The 22,029-nt window shown below is 45.3% G+C and overlaps 1 protein-coding gene across 2 annotated transcripts in view; it reads right to left on the bottom strand.

Moving 5' to 3' along the window:
* KLHL18 (kelch like family member 18) overlaps positions 1–22,029 on the bottom strand; it is a 42,082-nt gene that overhangs the window by 18,051 nt on the left and 2,002 nt on the right. For both annotated transcript variants that reach the window (XM_032770650.2, XM_032770649.2), the window contains exons 2-3: positions 2,077–2,207; positions 1,696–1,836 (exon numbers count right to left, since the gene is read on the bottom strand). In XM_032770650.2, the coding sequence (XP_032626541.1) occupies positions 1,696–1,836; positions 2,077–2,207 (272 nt within the window). The remainder of the gene's footprint in view (positions 1–1,695; positions 1,837–2,076; positions 2,208–22,029) is intronic.

Below are 22,029 nucleotides of genomic sequence, written 5' to 3' on the forward strand. Positions count from 1 at the left end.
ATGCTCTGTCAGGATGGAGCCATGTATGCTTGGCGTTTCCAGAGACCACACCTCCACATTTAAGAGCTTACTGGCTGTGTGTTACCATTCAAAGACTCCATAAACTGCCAGTAGCCCAAAGGTCAAAGTTTCGGCACCTTCCTTTTACGCTCTTTCTCCTCCTTTCAGTCCTGACGCCTAAACGGAAATAAACCCTAGGCGCAAGTTTCTGCAGTCTTTAGAAGGGGTCAAGGGGAGATCCACCACAAGGAAGTTGCCTTTTTGGATTTGATCCTTTGAAGAGGGAATCTTCATGGTTGCTTTCAAACTTTAGATAACCAGTTCTGAGCATCCAAGCAACGACCACAGAGAGGATGGGACAGAACCCCTAAGGTCTGGCAATGCCAAGCTCTTACAGGGTATAAAGATCCAAACATTTAAAACAACACTGTGGTACGTATAATAATGGAGTGAACCAAGAGTACTTTACAACACAAAGAGTTAGATATTGCGAGTGGAGGGAAAGAGCAGCCATTGCCTGCCAAGTAAAGGTTTACACAACCTTGGACTTTACATCCTCGCAAGCTGTGAGGTCACCAACACCCAGAAAATCCCCAGGAACACATAGTAAAATCAAAGTAGAAAACCCCCCAGTCATCATATCCTTCCTGTAAAAACTGGAACTAGACATGCATGTTCTGGCTATTCCTGAGGCACGTGATCAGAGCCCACTGAATTTCAAATGTATCTCGTTATACATAAAAACCTTAACTACACCTCTTAAATTCATATTTAGGAGCTCAGTAAGAGTGGCCCGCCATTCAAACGTGCTCAGCATAAGCAGCTCTCATTAACTTTAGGTGGAGCTGCGGCAGCTCAGAACCTTTGGGAAAAAAAAAAAATCAGGCTACTTTTATTTAAGTGCCTAAAAATGGATTTGAGTCTCTAAGCTTGGCCCCAGCACTTCACCAGTGCAATCCAGTTCTCTCCGTTTGGTACCGAGCCCAGTGTGCAAAAATTTATTTTTTTTGCCAGGAAAAACCAAGTATGTAATATATGACTAACTATTTGACCTAAGTATCTATGTTTTACACATAATAGAGAACCCCTGGGTTCACACGGAAATATCTGAAACAGGGCCAAAGTACATTTCTTCTCTGAATCATGCATTTTAGGATAAGTCCATGTAGAATGAAAAAAACTGGTCAAGATGTTGCATTTATTATGTATGTTTGGTGCAATATCCTGGAATGAATGGAGGAGCTGTGGAAGAACATGGCATAGTAAAACACAAAAACTAAGTTTACCTAACACTACCAATGCTGAACGTATGGCGTATTTCCAGACACACTGAGTGCAGTAAAACATGTCAGTTTAGCATTTCCATTTTTCTGTCTGAGTGATCGGGATGTGTTACCTTTGTTCCAGAGAGTAACTCGTGCCCATCTAAGGTCGCATAGCCTGCCCCACCACCCACAGCTGGACAACCAGTTCTACTGAGACATTGAACGAAGATACAGAGACCTCCACCCTTCTCCTAAAGGACCAAAGGATATTTAACTTTTTCCTGAACCCACCACAAGCAACTGGAAGGAAGGACCACAGTTTAGCATCTTGTCCTCTAACAGCACAATCCCACCACCCTGTTCCACAGCAATACCAGAACCCATGACCCCATGTTCCAAGGGACCAGTCAAAGGCACAGGGTACCCTTACCTCTCTCTGAGAAAGGTACAGCAGGCGTCTTTGATATTTTGCAGCTGAAGGAAACTTGCCCCCATGAGCAAAGACTGAACATTCTGCTGATCAATTGCTAGGTGTCCGTTGTAAGCAAAGTTGATCAGAGCCTCTAGCGCACTAAACAGGGTGGAGAAGAGCAGAAAAAGGGTCATTTGCGTTCAGCTCTATTAGATTATTTCAACTTAATAACAATCTAAGATGCTAGTAGCAACATAAATTTATTGAAAAATGTGGTTTATCTTAACGCTTTAAGGCATGTTTGTAAATTGACACACTTGCATGTGTCTGCAGATATAGGCCAAAACACCATTGACAAGCCGTATTGGCTGTGGTCCCTTGCCTGTCCCAGGGAGTTACCTTGGATCCATTCCTTGCATGACAATCTCATCCTGTTTGCATTCCATCATATCATTTGTAAACATGGCATGAAAGTAAGGGATGGAAGCGGCTAGCACGATCCGGTGGGCGCTGAATTTGTGGTCCCCTACCTATGAACAGACAGAAGGGGAACAAGGGCAGTAAGCATAACTAGATGATCCACTTCAGGGCGTTGACACCTTTTGGGGTAACCGGGGGGTTAAAAAGGTTGTTCAAAAATTCTCTAATTTGACCTCTAGAGTTCGGCACTTAAATAAGTGCCTCATTTTTAGAGGCGCTGACCACCTACAGCTGCAGCTAAAGTCATTGAAAGCTGCATATGCTCAGCATCTCTGGAAAAAAAAAATCAAATCACTTCTATTTAGAGGCCTACATGTGGCAATAAGTTTCTAACCGTAGACACCAAAGCACACCTCTCTCCTATCCCAGTCTAACGTTTGGAACATTTTCAGTCTCATTTATCAGCCAGTGTGACTGCCTGTTGTTTGGGATCTGCTGGACTCTGTTGTAGATTAACAGCAGGGTCATCTCTGGATTGTTAAGAACCACCACCAAGGTTGGTAGAGTCAGTTTACCTACAATAATTCATTGGTTCAATAGTATGCGACTTCTCTAGTCCCAGATCTGTCTCTCCTACCTGCTTCAGTACAGGAAATACCAAGCTGTCTGGGGAAACTGTTATAATCATAATTTTTCATATCACCCATCTGCTGTCAGGGCACCGACGCCAGGAAAACAGTCAGGTCAGTTAGCTCTGACATGAATCATGGATTCCAGTCATTCCACAGAATTCAAAGTTGGGCTAATCAAGTTATTAGTTTTCTCTTCCCTCAGCCACCCATTCCTAGCTGCTCGTCAACTTAAATGCACATCTTTATTTTAGGGTTTCCATTCTGTGATTTCAGCCTCTGCCGTTTCCTTCATTATGGTCATTATACTCCAATGTCTCATCTGTTCGTTTACCTTCATTCCTACATAAACTCACTTCCCCACCCCTAATATATCTGCTCATATTTATGTTCTCTGTACAGCCCTTAACCACACTTTATGCTCTGGCATGTGCATTAGCAAAATGGTTGTGTGGTTACACCATATCAACACAACCTCGCTTCGCAGACAGTTGGACGACTGACCCCAAAGAAGAGCCATCAAACTTAGCACTCCTGTGATGAGCGCATTATAAATGCCGTCAAACAAACTGGGGAAGAGTCACACACTATACATAATTATCTGTAATCTATGCTTATTTGTCTTTAAAAAACAAATACCCTTACCTCTGTCATTAGTAGACGGCTAGAGATTTTAAAAGCCTATTTTTGCCACTAAGTTGCTTACCGCATCTCAACTTGTACAACAAAAGTTTCACTTTAGACTTTTGTCATCAACAATCAATTATAGAGATGTGAATTAGGTTTGTTACAAAGGATAAACATTTCCACACAAACAACATTTTCCACCTCTCACCTACTGACATAACCTTATTTAAACTGCAAATAATCAAGCAGGCCTCTAGATCAGGGGTGGGCAACCTTTTTGGCCTGATGGCCACATCTGGGTATGGAAATTGAATGCTCATGAAATTGGGGCTTGGAGTGCGGGCTCTGGGGTGGGGCCAGAAATGAGGAGTTCAAGCTGCGGGAGGGGGATCAGAGCTGGGGCAGAGGGTTGGGGCATGGAAGGGAGTCAAGGTGCAGGCTCCGGGTGGCATTTACCTCAAGCACCTCCCAGAAGCAGCGGCATGTCCTCCCTCTGGCTCCTATGTGGAGGCATGACCAGGTGGCTCTGTGTGCTTCCCTATCCACAGGCAGCACCCCTGCGGCTCCCACTGACTGTGGTTGCTGGCCAATAGGAGCTGCGGGGCCAGCGGTTGGGGCAGAGGCAGCATGCGGAGCCTCCTGACTGCCCTTATGCATAGGAGCCGGAGGAAGGAAGATGCTTTTGCTTCTGGGAGCCACACAGAGCCACGGCACGCATGGAGTGGGGCAAGCCCTGGACCCTGCTCCCTGGCAGGAGCTTGAGTGCCAGATTAAAACAACTGAAGGGCTGGATGCGGCTCCAGGACGTAGTTTGCCCACCCCTGCTCTAGACAGTAACATCACAAATAACAATTAGGAAGGCCAACTCTATAGTGTAAAGGTATTTCCCTATTATTTTTCTGTCTATAAATCGTGTAAAGTCATATGTATGCCACACATCACTTTCTAGTTCTACTGTATTATTATACACATTTCCTGCTGTAGCAGGCTGGTCACCCCGCTTCTGCCTGGAAGGGCTCAAAGCAGCCTGGGAGACGCTGTGGCAGAGAAAAGCTAGGCTGATCTGGAAAGCAGCCACTGTTGTAGTCAGTGTAATCAGGGCCTGGCTGGCCCTTATCAGAGGGCAGTGGGCCAGAAGCAGAAACAGTCTCTCTCTGTGTTCAAAGAGGGAGAGGGGCCTGGCTGCTAGGAAGCTCAGGGCACCTAGAGTGAGGCAGGGCTGAGGGATGGCCAGAGGGGCTGGGGAGCTGCAGGCCGGCAACTCCCCAGGCGGCAGGGCCTTGTCCAAGGCCCCATATAGGTACTGGGTTGCAGAGAAAGGCAGCAGGTCCAAACACCCCCTTGCCTGTGATGAGTGGCTTATACTGAAGTCTGCCCCAGGGAACGGGGACTAGTTGGTGACTGGCAGTAGCCTATGACTGAGGCAAGGTGGGGACAGCGGCTGGGGGTTCCCTGGGGAGGGGAGACCCTGAGACTGAGAGGTGCACTGCCAAGAGGCAGCACCCCAGATAACAGGGCACCGTGTCCGGGACATGGGGCCAAGCGGCAGCAGGACACTGGCCTGCAGAGGGTGCTTCGGAGGCTGGATGAGCTAATTCCCTGAGACGACCAGCAGGAGGCGCCACGGGGTGAGTCTCACATTGCTACACTTGCCCTTCAGAGCTTAGGCTGAACAAAACAACACCAGTCAGTAGACAGGAGTTCAAAGGAGACCGAGTGTGGAGGAGAAAGAGGAAAGACTGCTTGAGGAAGAAAGGAATTAGAAGTGGCTGACATAGGAGAGCAAGGAGAGTGGTCCAGGGGTAAGGCCAGCCTGAGAACATACAGGAAGCAGAGAGTGGGGAAGAGGCCAGAGGGAGGACTAGGAAGAGTTTAGGAAGGGGGAAGTAGGAAATGAGAACAGACAGGTTGGGGAGGGGGTAAGATTATGCCAAGCAAGAACAGCGAACTTGAATCAGACTTGGGAGAAGACAGAAAGCCAATGAAGGGACTTGAGTAGGCACGTGGGTTGGCGTGACTTGGTTGAAAAGGGAAGAAAAAGCTTATTTAGCAACTGCACTTTGAACAGATTGGGCAGGGGGAGAGCTGAGAGGCAGTGAGGAAAGGTTACAATAATCAATGCAAACGTGGAGACAGCGAGGAAAGGTCTGGTTTTGGAGGTATTAAAGCAAGAGGACGTAGTAAGACAGCAGCTCGCACAGTTCTGCCGTGTTTGGGTTGCAGCCACAATACAGATTTCCACATACTTCTACAGTACCCACGTGCCTCACAAACTTGACCACAGATGTCCTGCAATGGGGCACAGGGTGATAAGTGACTTGCCCAAGGTCAGATAAGAAGCCTGTGGCAGGGCAGGGAACTGAATGTAAATCTCCTGAGTTGCAGGCTAGTTCCTCAGGTTTATTTAAACCCCAAAGATTTGTTTCTGTGGATGTTAAGGAGAGCAGAAGGGTTCCTACTAAGGGTTTTATGAAGCCACTTCTGCTTAAAAGTGAACCCAAATCTTGCACTGAGCCTACCTGAGAGAACCCATGAACACACACAAGTACACAACACAGAGGGTGCTTGGTGAGCCAAGCCCACAAAGAGGAAGAAAATTTTCAGTTAGAGAGCCTCTGCACCTCAGGAAGCTAATGAGCATAACAAGCTCCTACTATGCAAATGTTCTTTTATTGCATTTCCTTTTCCATCACGGTGAATTACTGAGCTTCTGTGTCTAAATGTTGGAAGAGATTTTGCTTTTGCATAATCACTTCCATGTGGGTGAACAAATCCCGCCACAAGTATCAGGCTGTGGAATTACGCAGCACACAACGAAGAGCAGTCAGAGTGGAAATGAGACAGCCACTGAGCCAGCTTTCAGGTGAGATACCGTTATTTAGTGGCCTGAATGCACGACTGGGATGTGGGATCAGCTAGGCCAGGGGTCGGCAACTTTCAGAAGTAGTGTGCCAAATAATACATTTTTATTCACTCTAATTTAAGGTTTGGCGTGCCAGTAATACATTTTTAGAAGGTCTTTCTATACAGCTATAATATATAACTAAACTAGTTGTTGTATGTAAAGTAAATAAGATTTTTAAAATATTTAAGAAGCTTCATTTAAAATTAAATTAAAATGCAGAGCCCTCCGGACTGGTAGCCAGGACATGGGCAGTGAGCGTGCCACTGAAAATAAGTTCATGTGCTGTCTTCGGCACGCCTGCCATAGGTTGCCTACCCCTGAGCTAGGCTCTAATCTCAACCCGTCCACAGCTGACTTTGGCCAAATCACTGCACGCACCGTGCCTCAGTTTCCCTCACCTATATGACTGAGTTGATCATCACTCACCTCCCAGGACCATTGAAGGTAAGTGTTTCTACAATAGTGTGAAGGTGTAAAACATATTAAAAGTAGATCAAGAGTCAGAAGAGGTGGAAAGCAAGAAAAGTATCAGTTTCATGGGGTTTTGGTAAAACATTATTTCTCTAAAAACATCAGCCAACATGCTGGCTCTGACTCTCCAAAGCCAGCGGTCCCTGTGGTGCGACTGCAGGAGACAATGTTCTTTGAACTACTGCACTTTTAGTACATATAGCCACAGTAAAGTGGTTATTGCCACCCCTATCCTCTAAACTCAGCCCCTTTGTGCTGAAGCAGTAACGAACATATGATCCATCCCATGTCACAGGATGCCCTATTATGCAAATGATCCCCTGCCCCCAGTAACATGGGTTTTCATCCACCCACATACGTGGACCCCATTTGTTTTATTGACTCCAAAAATCCATGTACAGGCCACCACTTTATAACAACAGCATCCCTGGTCAGATTACCCGTAGTATCCCATTACAGACTGAGAAGACAGCCTGGATTCAGCCGAGTTTTGCTCGATTCCCTGTACCTATTTCACATGCCTGCCTGCACAGCACTTCACCTGCAAGAATGTTAGTGACACACTGAGAGCAGAAGACTGCAACTAGACTAGGTTTCCACCACACAACTTATTCTAGAATAGGAAAGGAACCTGCTTATAATGCAACAACCTGCACAAGCACTGTAATTAAATCAGAACGCACTGCCTCGTCAGTGCCCAGTTACACCTTGTGAGACTTTAGAACAAAACCTCTGACCTGAGCAGTAGTTTTGCTGGTGAAAGATTTAGAAAGAAACAGCAGCAGGGTTGGCTGCCAGAGGTAACCTGGCTGTGGTTCAGCTAGTCTAGATTCCAGACCAGATGTCAGAGATGCCAGGCCTGCTCAGCGGGTTCGGCATTCTTCTGTGCCCTTCCTACGCTGCATTTGAATGTATGCTAGCAACAGTCATTTAAACAGCTGTTGCTAGCCCAGGACTCCAGATCAGTGTGGGAAGGAATAATTTTTATTTGAAACACATTCTAACAACAACATCGATCGTACCAGGACATCAGACACCAAGAGATCAAGCAGTTGGTACTGGTATTGGTGACATCTCCAAATGATGGAACCTTATCTATCTAGGGTACTTATGTGGCTCCCCACTACCACAGCATCTGAGCACCTCAATCTTCAGTGAGGTACAGAAATACCATTATCCCCATTTTACGGACGGGAACTACAACACAAAGGATGTATCCAAGGTCACAGGAAGTCTGTAACAGAGCAGAGACTAGAATCCAGGTCTTCCAAGTCTAAGTCCTGCGCCCTCGCTGCTGGACCATACTTACTCTAACCTCCTATTCCTGCCTCCCCCCAAGGTCAGCTGGCTTTTCCCCTGCTCCCACAATCCACTCCCGTTATTAAAGTGGCACTTCTTAGGGGCTGCCTCAACCAAATGAGGCACTCAACGGCCTGAGCTCAGAGTGTCCAGAAGATTGCCTAAAGCTTCGGGATAAAGACTGGTCAACAATTCCACTCCCCTGGGACAACACACCTCTCTACAGTAAGGGTAAAGCTTGTCTGTGCAAGAGACAGGGCTTTCTCAGCTGCCTGCCGGAGACTCTGGAATGTACTCCCACAGGAACTAGGGACCATCACAAAACTCTTCCTCTCCAAGTGCACCTTAGGCCTTACCATCTCTAACAAACATATAGCAATGTTGGTGTGTGCATTATATATATGAAAATATACTCCACGGGACCCAGTTCTGCCCCCTGTGGGGAGGAGCAGAGAACATATGTGACAGTCATGCTGCTCAATGCATTTCTGGATGACATTCAGATACTACAATAATGAACACAGGATAAGAACCAATATAGAAGTGCTCCAGGATAGGTAGTGGTTCCTTCACAAACGCTTTTATCAAACACATTCTTTTGCAGAAATTGCACAGTGATGTTACCCCAAAACCACGTGGTCTCATTAAAACAAGTTGCCTGCAGTGCTGGTCCCAGGATATTAGAGAGACCAGATGAGTGAGGTGCTCTGTGTAGCTCAAAAATGTGTCTCTCTCACTAACAGAAGCTGGTCCAATAAAAGTACCTCACTCATCTGGTCTCTCTCATTAAAATGAGGTTTATTAGCGAGAGAACTGGACTAAAATAAAAGTAATGGTCTGCATGTCATACCAAATTTTGTCAATAGCAAGAAATGGAGACTAATTTTTCCTGCACAAGAGTTCTTTTGATGATAGATACATGCAACAGTTTCTCAATCCATCTTTACATCTCATCCAAACAAGCATTCCCACCTCTAAGGACAGTCTGCTCCTCTCTTCGGTTGGTCCTAACAAACGTGGGTTTGCATGATAGTTATCAGCCTGGAAGAATCAACATGGACTGGTCTGGCTTCAATGTTAAAGATACAGGGTTTATAACATTCTTACAATTCATTCTTAATATTAATTCTACTGTATCAAATATAAATTACAGACAGATCAAAGGCTGTTGGACAAGCATCTCTAGCGAAACCAGAAGTGTCAGCAGATTTTGTTGAAGATAAAAAAATAACACCCCTCCATCCCCCTAGTTTAGGGTTCAGTAAAGCCAAGTGAATGCCCCACAATTAGTGTGAGTGGTCAATACATGTTATTGGGGCCATTCAGTTTCTGTTTTGACTTTGTAGGGCATGGTTAACACAACAGTGCCATTTTTGGAATTGACTATTATGCCCAGCCTTTATCAGGGCATCTCACTGAGTACAGTTTAAACGCAGGCAAAGAGGAAAGGCATTTTCTTTTTGTTGTACATTTAAACAAACCAATAAATTGTAGACATTCACTGAACAGATCACTCCCTGGACTGAACGCATCTAAAGCGAAAAGGAATTAGATGAGAAGCTCAGCTGAAGTTAAAACAGTTGTTTCCAAAGAAAGTAAGAAGTGGCTAAATCTAAAGGTTTGGCGTTTTGCATAGTAGCACCCCAAAACGGGAGTTCACTGGGCAATTGCTCTCACAAGGCAAACGGAAGCATTCTACTTCAAAACATCTACACTGATGTGTCATTTTCAGTATCCGCTGTCCTTTGTTCCATGTTACTAAGTGATATTTCCCTAAAATAAGGTGTGATGTAGGCAGGCCAGATGCCAGCCCTTGCCCAGGCTGCAGGCATTAGCTAAGAATTAACAAACTCATAGCTGGAGACTGGCCAGTTCACCTGTACATTTGTTTTGCTCGAAATAGGTATCAGTCTTATAAGAATGCATCCAGTGTTTAGACTACGAAATGCTTGCATGCATTCATCTCATGTAATATGTGCATTCCAGGCTATAAGAAAATACGTCAATTTTGCTTTATAACTTCGAAAATGTTTGCTCTAAAGTTGTGAACCCAGGCACTGGAATCATCCCCACACCCATCCAAAAGGACTATCAAAATCAGATCAGCCATCAAGGAACATCCCAATATACAGAAGTGGTTACTGGCCCTGTTGCACCATGGAAATGCTATGGGCAAGGAAGCTTGTCCTGTGGACTTGGAAGCTGAATTAAGGAAATAAAACTAAGTCACAGGAAATTTTTTCCATCTTTTTTGACTGTTTGAACTCTGACAAGGCTAGAGACAAACTGAAGCCAGAGATCCTGGGCCTGTCCTGAGACATACTTTGAATTGATAGATCACAACAACTCTTCACTCTTAGGATTTAGATGATAACTCACTTGCGTGTGTATATGTTTGCTTGCTTTAACCTATAAATAACTCATTTCTTTTTCCCAGTTAATAAACCTTGAGAGAGTTTATTACAGGATTGGCTACAGGTGTTTTCTTTGATGTAAGATCAAGAGTACCAGCTGATTTGGGGCAAGTAACTGGTCTCTTGGGACTGGAAGCAACCTGAACATTTGGAGTAAGTGATCACTTATCAGTATGCCCAGTTTGTCTGGGTGGCAAGATGGACTGGAAAGTCTAAGAGGACTGTCTGTGAATCCATGATAAGATTGTTTTAGTGATCCAGAAGAAACACTTGTTACTGGCTTGATGAAATAAAATTATAGAGCACACCACCAGTTCAGGGTGTCTGCCCTGTTTTTGACAGTCTGCCCGGAGGTAGGCACTTAGTCGTGAGCCACTCCAGACAGCATGACACAAGGATCTTTAAGATTTCATCCATACTTTAAGTCAGAAGCTTCCATTTGCAAAGACCTAATCTGTGTCATGGGAACATCTGAAAGGTCATAAAAACACAGGCACTCATGTGAGTTCATACAGATTAGTACATTCACCTTTCACTTTTACAGACTAGAGTTCAAGTCAGTCTTCAGGCACAAACGAAATGCCAGGGCCTAAAGTGCTGTTGACAGGAGCCCCAGGAATAGACAGAACAGGGCACTACTGGTCAGGATTGGTAGAGCTGTTTGAGACCGCTCTGCACATCGCTTGCGTGCTCAAATTAGCTCTTCTAACCCTTCCATTTCCTGAGCAAAAATCTTAGTACTAAAGGGCAAGGAGTCTGGGAAGAGTTGACAGAAGGACAAAACTATTTTTAGAACTATTTTACAGTCCATATTAACAAGTGTCTTGACGTTTCCTTGAGAAAGACACAGTTTACAGGGACTCAGCGGAACCCATTACAGGCAGAATCACCCATGCAGTTTATTCCATTCTAACACAGGATATTATGCAATGCTCCTTTACTATGAGTACTAGACTAATGAAAAATCATTCTCCCACACGCTTAAAATATTAATTAGTTCCAACACATAATGGAGCCTTCTTCATAGAAAAACATGGTAGGTGTAATAAAAAGACAACTATTGTTTTCATTAAAACAGGAGGCTGCATAGCTGAGAAGCCATTAGTAAACCCCTTGGTGCAAAGATCTCGTCTTTTTTTTTTTTGGGGTGGGGGGGGAGGGGGGACATCTTAAGGAGCCTTTGTTAACAGGACCACAGCTACCTAACATGACACTGGGACCTCTTTTTGCTACAATTTCTGGGGTTATTACATTCTGAAGGGAAAAGTCAAAAGGAAAAAAGACCAAGCAGTCAATTCTAGTGTAAATTAGAGCAGTGGTCTCCAAAGTGGGGTGCATGCACCCCAGGAGATGCAAAAGAGGATCCTGAGGGGTGAGTGGCAGGAGGAGCGCTTTTTTTTTTCTTCGTCTGTTTGGGTGGGAGTCTGAGCAGTTTTTTTTTTTTTTTTGCTTCAGCAAAAATGGTAGAGCCAGCGTGGCAGGGGGTGCGTGCTCAAAATTTTTTTACTGATGGGGGTGCGCGATCAAAAAAGTTTGGAGACCACTGAATTAGAGAGTCAAAAACAGCATAAGCTTAGGGCAAGTCTACGCTATCACGCTACATCGGCGCAGCTGTAGCATGTCTGATAAAGATGCACTATGCTGATGGGAGAGTGCTTGCTTGTCGGCATAATTACTCCACCTCAAGGAGAGGCGGAAGCTACGTTGGTGGGAGAGCATCTCCCACTGACATAATGCAGTGTGGATGTCGCTTTAAGTCGATATAACTTACATCGGTCAGGGGGGTGGCTTTTTCACACTCCTGAGCAACATAAGTTACATCGATTTAAGTGGTAGTGTAGACAAGCCCGCAGATAGGAGGAAGGTAATCAAACATCCCAGTTTAGGGTATTGTCACATGTCACCATTCAGCCAATCACTATGTATAAAAAGATCCCCTCATGTGCAATACAGGATAAAAGTAGTTAGATGTAAAAAAAAATCCCCTCCATTGAACCCAATCGCCAGCAAAGACACCAAAAAGCATTGCATGCCTCTAATCAAGAGCAACAGAAGGAAAAACGCCTTAAGAGAATTAGTAAAGCCAACTGATAGCTTTAAAAGAGGGGGAAAATGGCATCAACAAGAAATTTAAATGGAACACACAGTGGTATTGTGCTTTAAACTCAGAGGAGACAGGTGGATTTTTTGGACTCCAATTTCTTAGATTCCTTTAGCTTTTCAAGGTATTATCTGCTGTGGATTGCCTCCAGCCTGGCATACGTGCAATTTTCCTAGATGGCCAGTGAAAAGGAATGCTGTTGATTAGTTCAAACTATGCAGAGAACTACGCCCCACTCACAACCTTTACTTCAAGATACAAGGAAGATCTAAACCAGGGGTTGGTAACTTTTCAGAAGTGCTGTGCTGAGCCTTCATTTATTCACTCTAAATAAGGTTGTGCGTGCCAGTAATACATTTTAACATTTGTGGAAGGTCTCTCGCTGTCTATATTATATAACTAAACTATTGTCGTATGTAAAGAAAACGAGGTTTTCAAAATGTTTAAGAAGTTTCATTTAAAATTAAATTAAAATGCTGATCTTACGCCGCTGGCCCGCTCAGTCTGCTGCCGACCTGGGGTTCCGTTCACCTAGGCTGGCAGCAAGCTGAGTAGGACCGGCTGCCGAGACCTCCAGACGCTCAGGGGTCCCGGCCCTGCCCACACAGAGTGGGTACCTACCTTCTTCCTGGTTTGAGCCCATTCTCTTCCTCTCTGCACTGAGCTGAGGGTGGGAGTGCACTGAGCACAGGGCTGGGGATGAAGGAGCAGGCCGGGGGTTGGGGTGTAGTGCCTGGCCAGGAGCTAAAATGAAGGAGGAGGCTCAGGGTTGGGGCAGAAGATTTGGGTGTGGAGTGCTTACCTGGGCAGCTCCCATTTGGTGTGAGGGGTGCAGGTGGGAAAGTGTCTGTGTGTGTGGGGGCAATGCAGAAGCTCCCATTTAGTGCTCAGGGTGGGGATGTTGGGGGGTGCAAGAGTCAGGGCATGGGGTGTGTGGGGGTGCTAGAGTCAGGGCTGGGGTCATGGGAGGTGCAGGGGTCAGGGCAGAGGACTGGGTGTGTGTGAGGGGGCTGCAGGGGTCAGGGCAGAGGGCTGGAGGATGTGGGGGGTGCAGGGATCAGGGCAGAGGGCTGGGTGTGTGTGAAGGGGTGAAGGAATCAGGGCAGGGGCTTGAGAGGGCGTGTGGGGGCAGGGCAGGGATCAAGGTGGGAGCTGGAACTCCTGGGCTCCGGGAAGGGGCTGGTGTCTGAGGCTTGGGAGAGGAGTGCTGGGAGCAAGGACTCTGGATTCCTAGGTTTCCAGCTGGGCTCTAGTTGTTTGAGAGGGTGGGGGACAGATGGAGACTAGGGCTCCGGACTCCTGGGTTCTGCCCTCAATGCCGGAGAGGAGTGGAGTCTAGTGACCTGAGGTGGGGAAAGAGGCGTGACCCAGCTGTTCCCAGGTCCAGCAAGCGGCGAGCCGCAGCCCCACAGGCTCGGGTTTGGGCTGTGGGACACAGCCTACCCCAGTACAGAGCCGAGCTCATCCCAGCACCGGGGATCCAATGCCAGGGCAGCCTGCCTGAGTCCAGGGAGCGGGGCCGGCCATGCTTGGGGCAGGCAGGCAGGTGCACAATGCAGCTGGGACCCAGGACCCTTCCCCACTTACAGGCCTCGCAGGCGCTGCGACTCCTGTGGGGCTGGGTCCCTCTTCTTGCCCCTGCCGACGGGGCCGCTCAGACTCCACGGACACCAGATAGCAGTATGGACACGCAAACCCAGAAACACAACCTCCCGCCGGAAGTGACGGAGGTCAGGAAAGCATGTGCAAATGCCAGCAGGAGGGGCGGAGAAGAGTGGGCCAGGCAGGATTTTTAATGGCAAACTGCTGCCTGCTGGGGTCCCGGCAACCAGCCCCGCTCAGCCTGCTGCCGGCCTTGGTTCAGCAGTGGTCTGAGAGGGGCCAGCAGCCGGGACCCCACCAGGCAGCAGCTTGCCATTAAAAGTCAGCTCGTGTGCCGCCTTTGGCATGCGTGCCATAGGTTGCTGACCCCTGATCTAAACCATGAGCTCTACTTCCTGTCTGCCCGTGAGGGTTTATATGAGGCAAGTTTATACCGACAAAACGCCTTGCTGCTAGTATACAGCTGAGCTATTGTTCGAAGTGGGCTGATTCCAAAGATGAAGACAGACTACCCATGTAATTCCTCTTAAGAACATGTAGAGAGAGACAGCCTAAAAACACTAGTTTCAGATGAATTCGAGAATCACCTATTAGGTCTATTTGCTGTAGGTAAACAATGATAAGATACCCCAGGAGGACAGAAGTACATTGTTTCTGGTGATGCCACAGATTTAAATTCAAGGCAAAGTAGACGAAGTGTTCATCTCAGTGTTTGGGGGAAGAATGCCTAGTTGAGATTAAAAAATAAACCTTATTACAGTCTCAAACAGCTGTAACTGGAACAGGGACATTTTTATAGTACTGCTTCTCTGAAAATATAATTCAGCCAACATTCTTCCTCTTGGTTCTTAGCTTCCAAGTGTGAGGCCACCAGAATTCCTACAAATCCTTAAGAATGTTGACACTTGAGGGCAGCTGTAACAGGGTAGTAAGAACCAGGACACTGTGTGCCACCACATCCCCATGCCATATAAACACTGCCCTTAACACATTCTAGTGAGTCTTCAAAGACAGTCCCGTTGTCCATGGATTTCTCTGGCACTCTCGCTCTTCTATTGTGCCTTCCCCTTTTTGATCACCACCCCGCTCCGCAGTAGGTTTCAATTGCAACACCTTTGCCTGAGCACTCTCATGCCTTTTCTTAATGTTTCAGAATTTGTTCTGCTCCAGTTTTGGACATTAATTTTGCCACTACAGTGACACTGGTCTCCAATCATCCCTTCCTTTGTTCCTTTCATATCCAGGGCCCCATTCTACAAACCTGTATTTACATGATTATGGGTCTGCAGAATCAGGCTTATACAATGTAAGATTTGTTAAAGTGCTTGGATCAAAAAATTAAAAAACTGAGACGACTGTAAGCATCTGAAATTTGCAAAAGCCAAGGTAATGTAATGTAATTATAACGTTAACATCAACTTCATTTTTCTAGGGATTTGCTTTAAATGTATTGGGAGGTGTGGGTTATGGTGGAGGTTGGTTAATCCTTGAATGAATTGTTATTTTAAATTGTGAGAGTGACTCGAGCTGGAGATAATTGGGGGCCTGGGGGAAGTTCTGTTAAGGACACTGGAACAAATCTGCATTGTTAAGAAAAGTTGCAATGATCTTTAGCGGCTGCAGAGAGCACACAGGTGCAGGGTTGTGTTGTTGGGGTTGGGTTTTTTCAGGTCTCATCTGAAATTATACACATAATAAACTGCATGGAATTCCATTTATCTACCGTGGAAGGATGAAGGAAAGTTCTGATATCTTTATGAGTCTGTTTTCTAACATGCTCCACAACTATAGACAATCAGATCTGTGCATTTATTGATGTGAAACCCTTCTAACACTGACATAGCTGACTTTGGGATAAGCATGATTAGGCTTGTCTGAACCACTGGAGCAGAGCCAGCAAGTCTATCTGCAGTCAATTTAATCTGGAGACGTTTCCGATAAAGGCTTTATTCTAGCAAGGTTACACGTCAAGTGAAGGTGTATCATTTGAGTGCAGCATAAGAGTGGGATATCCTGCCAGACCTGTACACTTTCAAATATTCTAATCAGCCATATGTAATTAGTAGTAATCTGAATGAGGCCTTCCTACTGTTCCAGTCCAGGTGACAAACAGCAACAACAGAAATTAACCCTGGTAGAACTAACTAATGTTAAAGTGGTGGGAGGGGGGCATCATTTCTGAAAGAGATACAGTTATAAAGAGCACATGTCCCGGCATGCTATTCTTCAGTCTTGCTCTGTCTCAGCTTGGAGATCAAGAGAGAGAGATTGGGACCTGTAACTTTTGCAAGACACACTTCTGCAATAACAATGACTGCTGCTGTGATTGGCTCCATTGTATATAAATTGGGTGCAGTCCTTGGGCTTCCAGCAATATGCTAATATGGCCCACGGACATATTTGAACCTGGGAACAAAGGAAAAAAGCAAACTGTAGAAAGCAGACCAGTCCAGATGATGTTTATCCTAACAAGGTATCTGCGTCCGAGAAGGCTCAGTAAGAGTGCAAACCCTTGTCAATTGGTTTTGGTTTGACTTAAAAGTCCATTGGGTCTCTCAAGCAGAGCTGAGCAAGAATGGAGTCTAACTTCATTGTAATAGCTAATTTCTTCAGTTAACTGTGATTCTTGGCACCTCCATAACACTTTTCATTTGAGAATCTCAAAAACACCATTAGTAAAGCTTCAAACGCCCCTGTGAGAGATGAGCAAGAAGGACCACTCTCATATTACTGATGAGAAAAACTGGAACAGTGAGATGAAGTAAACTGGCCAAAATCTCTCCAAGCACAGCATTTCTAATCTCTCAATTCATCCACAAGGCAAATCAATACCAGAGCTATGGGACTAGAACACACTACCATTGGTTCCCAGTCCCCTGCTTTTATCATTAGACCACATTTTCTCTGTCCAGTGTTTCTTCCAAACAAACTGCTCCAGTAAAAACCACACTGCTTTGTCTGAAGGAAGGGAGCACGCCAATACTACAACACGCCCACCAGCTTGAGAAATGAAAGAATTTAGAGCATCAAGATCTCCTTCCTCTAGGGAACCGCTTCTATCATCACATGACCACCCAATAAAACTGTTTTTATACCCAGTTCCTGTACAGAACCAGAGGGCCCCGCATACCAGAAAAATCAAATCTTTAGGTTTCCGTTTAAAAAACGCAACACAGCTGTAACTAAAGAATTATTCAATCTTATCTGACTCAATGGGTTATAATCCCTGAAGACCTCAGTACTGCAGAGTTTGTGCTGTGCTTCTGAAGTTACTAGGCTATGCCATCTTTTGCTTAGGGATGGGCTAAATGTATGAATTGCACCACTCCTAAATCTTTCCAAAGCCTCTAAAAAAGTTTAAAGTATCCAAATACTGTTCATTTTCCTGTACCTCTGCACTCTCTAGTTCTGTCCCTGAGAAAGCAAGAGAAAAACTGCTCTTGTTGTAGCTGCAGACCAACCTGGAACACCTCATCTCACAAGATACCTAGTTTGAATCTAATTTGCAGATAAGAAGTTTAAAGTAAGCACTAATTCTCAAACCACCTGAGGCACCCAGATACACAACAGTCAGGGCAGTATAAATGCCTTACAGTAGTCAATGGCAAAACAGCCCTCAATTTCCAGATACTGACATTCCTGGTAGTTGTACTTTATTCTTGGAGGCGGTCAAAAAAGCCTCTAGAAACCCTGAACTCAGAAAAAAAGAGCCCCTCTTCGCATTTGGTGATTCTCTGGTGTAAAGTCAACTGATCTACTTCACCGACAGTACTAATATTGGAAACCTAGGACATATCTTATCTGTTAGGAAACTTGCCCCAGTGTAATTAAAATTGATCTAGAATAGTTACAGTGGTGCAAGATTTCTAACAGACAAGGCTACAGACGAAAACAGAAACAAAGAACAAAGCAACCTGAAGAGATTAGAGCAGTGGGAGATGCAGAGAAGCAGGTAAGATTTGGTTCTGTTACACATAAATCCCCATATATGGGAAAGGGAAGTTAACAGCACAGTGACAGAACAGGGAATACATCCAAGAAGCCACGCTGCAGTTGAATTTCCTTTGTTTCCTTAAAGACATGCTAAAATTTTTCTTCATGGAACCAAGTAACTTAGTTGCCCCAGGGAAGCACAGGAACGCCTCACTTACCAATGTTTCGTTATGTTGCTGATCTATTAGGGAACATACTCATGTAAGTTGTGCAACGTTCACTTATAATGTCATTTTGCGGGTGGGGACTTGGAACTAGGGTGGGCTGCAAGCCCCCATTAGCTCCCGTCCGCCCCGCCCCCCAGCGCCTCCTGCCTCCGAGGCCCATGGATCAGAACCTCCCCCATCCCGAACGCAGCTGGGGAGAGGAGTGAGGATGCGGCACACAGACTCTCCCCCATCCCCTCCCTGTGCACCTCCTGCTCGCAGCAATCAGCTGTTTTGCCGCACTTGGGAGGTGCGGGGGAGGCACTGATCCGCGGGGCCCTCTGTGGGGTGGGAGACACTGGGGGATGGGTGGCGGGGAGCTGATAGAGGGGCTGATAGGAGGGCCAGCCCACCCTGGTTCCAAGCCATCACCTGCTAGATCTGATGGGCTGCTCTTCCAGAGAATCCCGCAAGTAGTGGACAAAGTACTGTATTCGCAGGCAGAGAAAAAAACATCCCTGGAACCTAACTCCCCTATTTACATTAATTCAGTGGCTCTCAAATTTTTATACTTGTGACCCCTTTCACATAGCAAGCCTCTAAGTGTGACCCCCCCCTTATAAATTAAAAATACTTTTAAAATATATTTAACACCATTATAAATGCTGGAGGCAAAGTGGGATGGAGGTTGACAGCTCGTGACCCTCAATGCAATAACCTCACGACCCCATGAGGGGTCCCAACCCCCAGTTCGAGAAGCCCTGCATTAATACTTCTAGGGAAATTAGATTTGATTACCATCGTTTCGCTTAAAGTCACATTTTTCAAGAATATGACTACAACGTTAAGCAAGGAGTTACTGTAATGGAACAGGGGCTGGGAGGAGAGGTGCCTAGCTTAAGGTGGGATCCACAATCTGGAACAGTTTGAGAAAGACTGGACTAAGGAATGGTGTTACAAGCCCCTGATCTTAGCAACCTAGACAAACCCTTTATGTTGGCGCAGAAATGCAAGAGCATGAGCCCTCAATGGGCACCTTGTACCCAAGCAGGATGCTCTTCTACCAGACACACAGCTTAACTTCTACCCCAGAAACCTTGTGTTCACAGAGATGATCATGAGGAGCAGCGACAGACTTCCCCAAACCCAGTTTAGAATAATCAGAGACTTGACAGATCCAGTCAAATCAGCACTTCTTTGTCTAATCACAGCTAAACCAAGCTGCCAGCTGCTGCTGAAACAGCACCATGGTCTATTGAGCAATCTGAATTGCAGCGGCAGTGATTCTCAGATGAGAAATAAGTTGGAAGAGAAATGTTGGTACAACGTTAAAGTTATCTTACAGGTTTCTTTTGGCAACGATCATTTGAATATTGCTGTTTGTTAATTGTGCACTTTTCCAATAGATAAGTAGAGGTGTCAAATACCTGGCCCATTTATGTGGCTTTAATGACACATTCAGATTCTTTCATTTTAAAATTAAAGTTTCTAGACACAGTGGTTGTGAAGTTATTTTTTCAAACATGAGCCAACTGTAAACTGATGTAGTGTTGTCGGCCTGAGGCCATGTCTACACTACAAAATTAAGCTGACCTAACTTATGTCAGCATTCAGCCACTGCAGTAATTACACAGCTTGTACGTGTCTACATTTTGCTCCTTGTGTTGGAGGTGTACGTCCTCACCAGGAATGCCTGTATCGATTGTGCTGTCAGCATGGGACAGCTCCTGAAAGTCAGTAACAGTCGACGTAAGCAACGCAGTGCCTACACTGAGACCATGTCGACCTAACCACATTGACCTTGACTCTATGCCACTCGTGGAGGTTGAGTTATGAAGTTGGCGTAGCGGGGCCATTACGTCACCAGAAACCAAATTTAAGGTTGACACTTCCATAGATGCAAGGCAGCTTACATCAACCTAACTCTGAAGTGCAGACCAGGCCTGAGTATGCAAGCAGACAAGAGGATGTCTGAAAGCTGAGAACTCCTCATGTCCCCTGACCTATTCATCTTATTGAGGTGTTGACTTTGAACGACACAGTCAGCTAAGTAGTCAGAAAAGAAGAGGAGCAAAAAACAGAAGTGGTCCCAAAGATTAGCCCAATTAATGAGCCAAGTGAGACACAGGAACTTTAATAACAATGTACAAACTTCCTACTGATGTCTATCGATCCAGAGTAAGGTTTTGTCCTAGATTCGTACCTCAGGCCCACAGACTACTGTTACATATTGAATTCAGCCTTTAACACAGGAGTTAAGACACTCCAAGGCTAATTCATTGTAATCCAAATAATAAAGAGAATAGTAAACCCAGAACACTTACATCATATTAAATTAGCTCCTCTTTCAGTTATGGCCTTAACGCTCATTTTTGTCACTGATTTTATCCCTTCTATCTCTACTTACAGGAAGCAGAAAGTTAGGTAGAGCTAATACTACTGAACCATTTAGGTCCTGTCCACCCAGCAACCACTACCATATGCTAGGGGAATCCCATTTACAGCCATTGTCCTCCAACACAGTTAAAGCACTGATCAACATCGGAGAAGAGACCATTATTCAACTGATCTGTACTATGGCCCACATTATTTATTCCTGCTTCCCTTGCAGGATGGAACAGTGCTTTAACCACACCAGGGCCAGTTTTGGAAATCGGTCTGCAACACAATGTTTTTATTGTGCAGATAGTACCTTTTAGGTGCTGTCTCCATTACATCTGAAGTCAGCAAATCATAGTAAGCAACAATTGTTAAAATGGTGAAACGTGTACTAACACCCACCACCGAAGGGAACCCAGTGACTAAAGCCTCCCCATGTTGTTTCTTCCACAGTTTGATGCTTGACATCATCTCTGCTAGACATGCTATTTTGCAGGCCCCTTGTGTGGTCAACACATTTCACTGAATTTAAAGTTTCATCAATACATGTTAAAAAAGTGTTCTGTACAAGATCAGTGAACAAGTACATTTCGTAAGTCAGCTATGTATTGAAGTGGCTGCTACCTCTATTTGAAAAATACACTCAAAGTTGATAAAATTTTCTTCCATAACACCCAGTACTGCATAATGAACAAAGCTGGAAAAGGCATCTTGCATTGAATGATCAGGAAGAAAGATTTGGTTTGAAGAGAATGAGAATGTCAACTCAGCTGCTAAGGGACGTGCAGGTCAGTGCTGAAAAGTGAGTTGGCAGCCAGAGGAAGTGGCAGAGAAGTAGGATAGTTCACTATCATGATTAATTACATTGAGACACACTCTTGAAGAGAACATAGTGTTAACGAAATAGTCTTAGACGTCCAAAGTCCTTTATCGACACAAAAGCTATTTCACGAGTATTGGCACTTCAAACCTCATCTCCTCCCCCTGAAATATGTATCAAAAGTGAGCTTGGGAGGACCGCTCAAGTCTCTGCCACAAAGACCACCAAGGGTCCCAACCGTGATAGTGGAATCTGTGATCTAGCTTAGGCAGATGTAATGCTATAGTGTCTAGACACAAAGGAATGCGGAATTGGACTAGTTTCAAATAGGTTAAAGACACATCAAGTAGCAACTACTTTAGATGCTACTAACATCTCAGGGGCGAGAGGCTCCCCATCTCCATCAGACATCCACACATGCTGGGACACACAACACTATACTGATAGCGATCAACACTCTCTAAGAAACTTCCAAGCATGATCATCTAAGTTGTGGAGGGGATTCTCTGATTACGGCTAGCAAGCCTATCCCAAACATTTTATCTT

Source organism: Chelonoidis abingdonii, chromosome 2 (genome assembly GCF_003597395.2).
Source record: "Chelonoidis abingdonii isolate Lonesome George chromosome 2, CheloAbing_2.0, whole genome shotgun sequence".
In the NCBI taxonomy this organism is placed as follows: domain Eukaryota; kingdom Metazoa; phylum Chordata; order Testudines; family Testudinidae; genus Chelonoidis; species Chelonoidis abingdonii.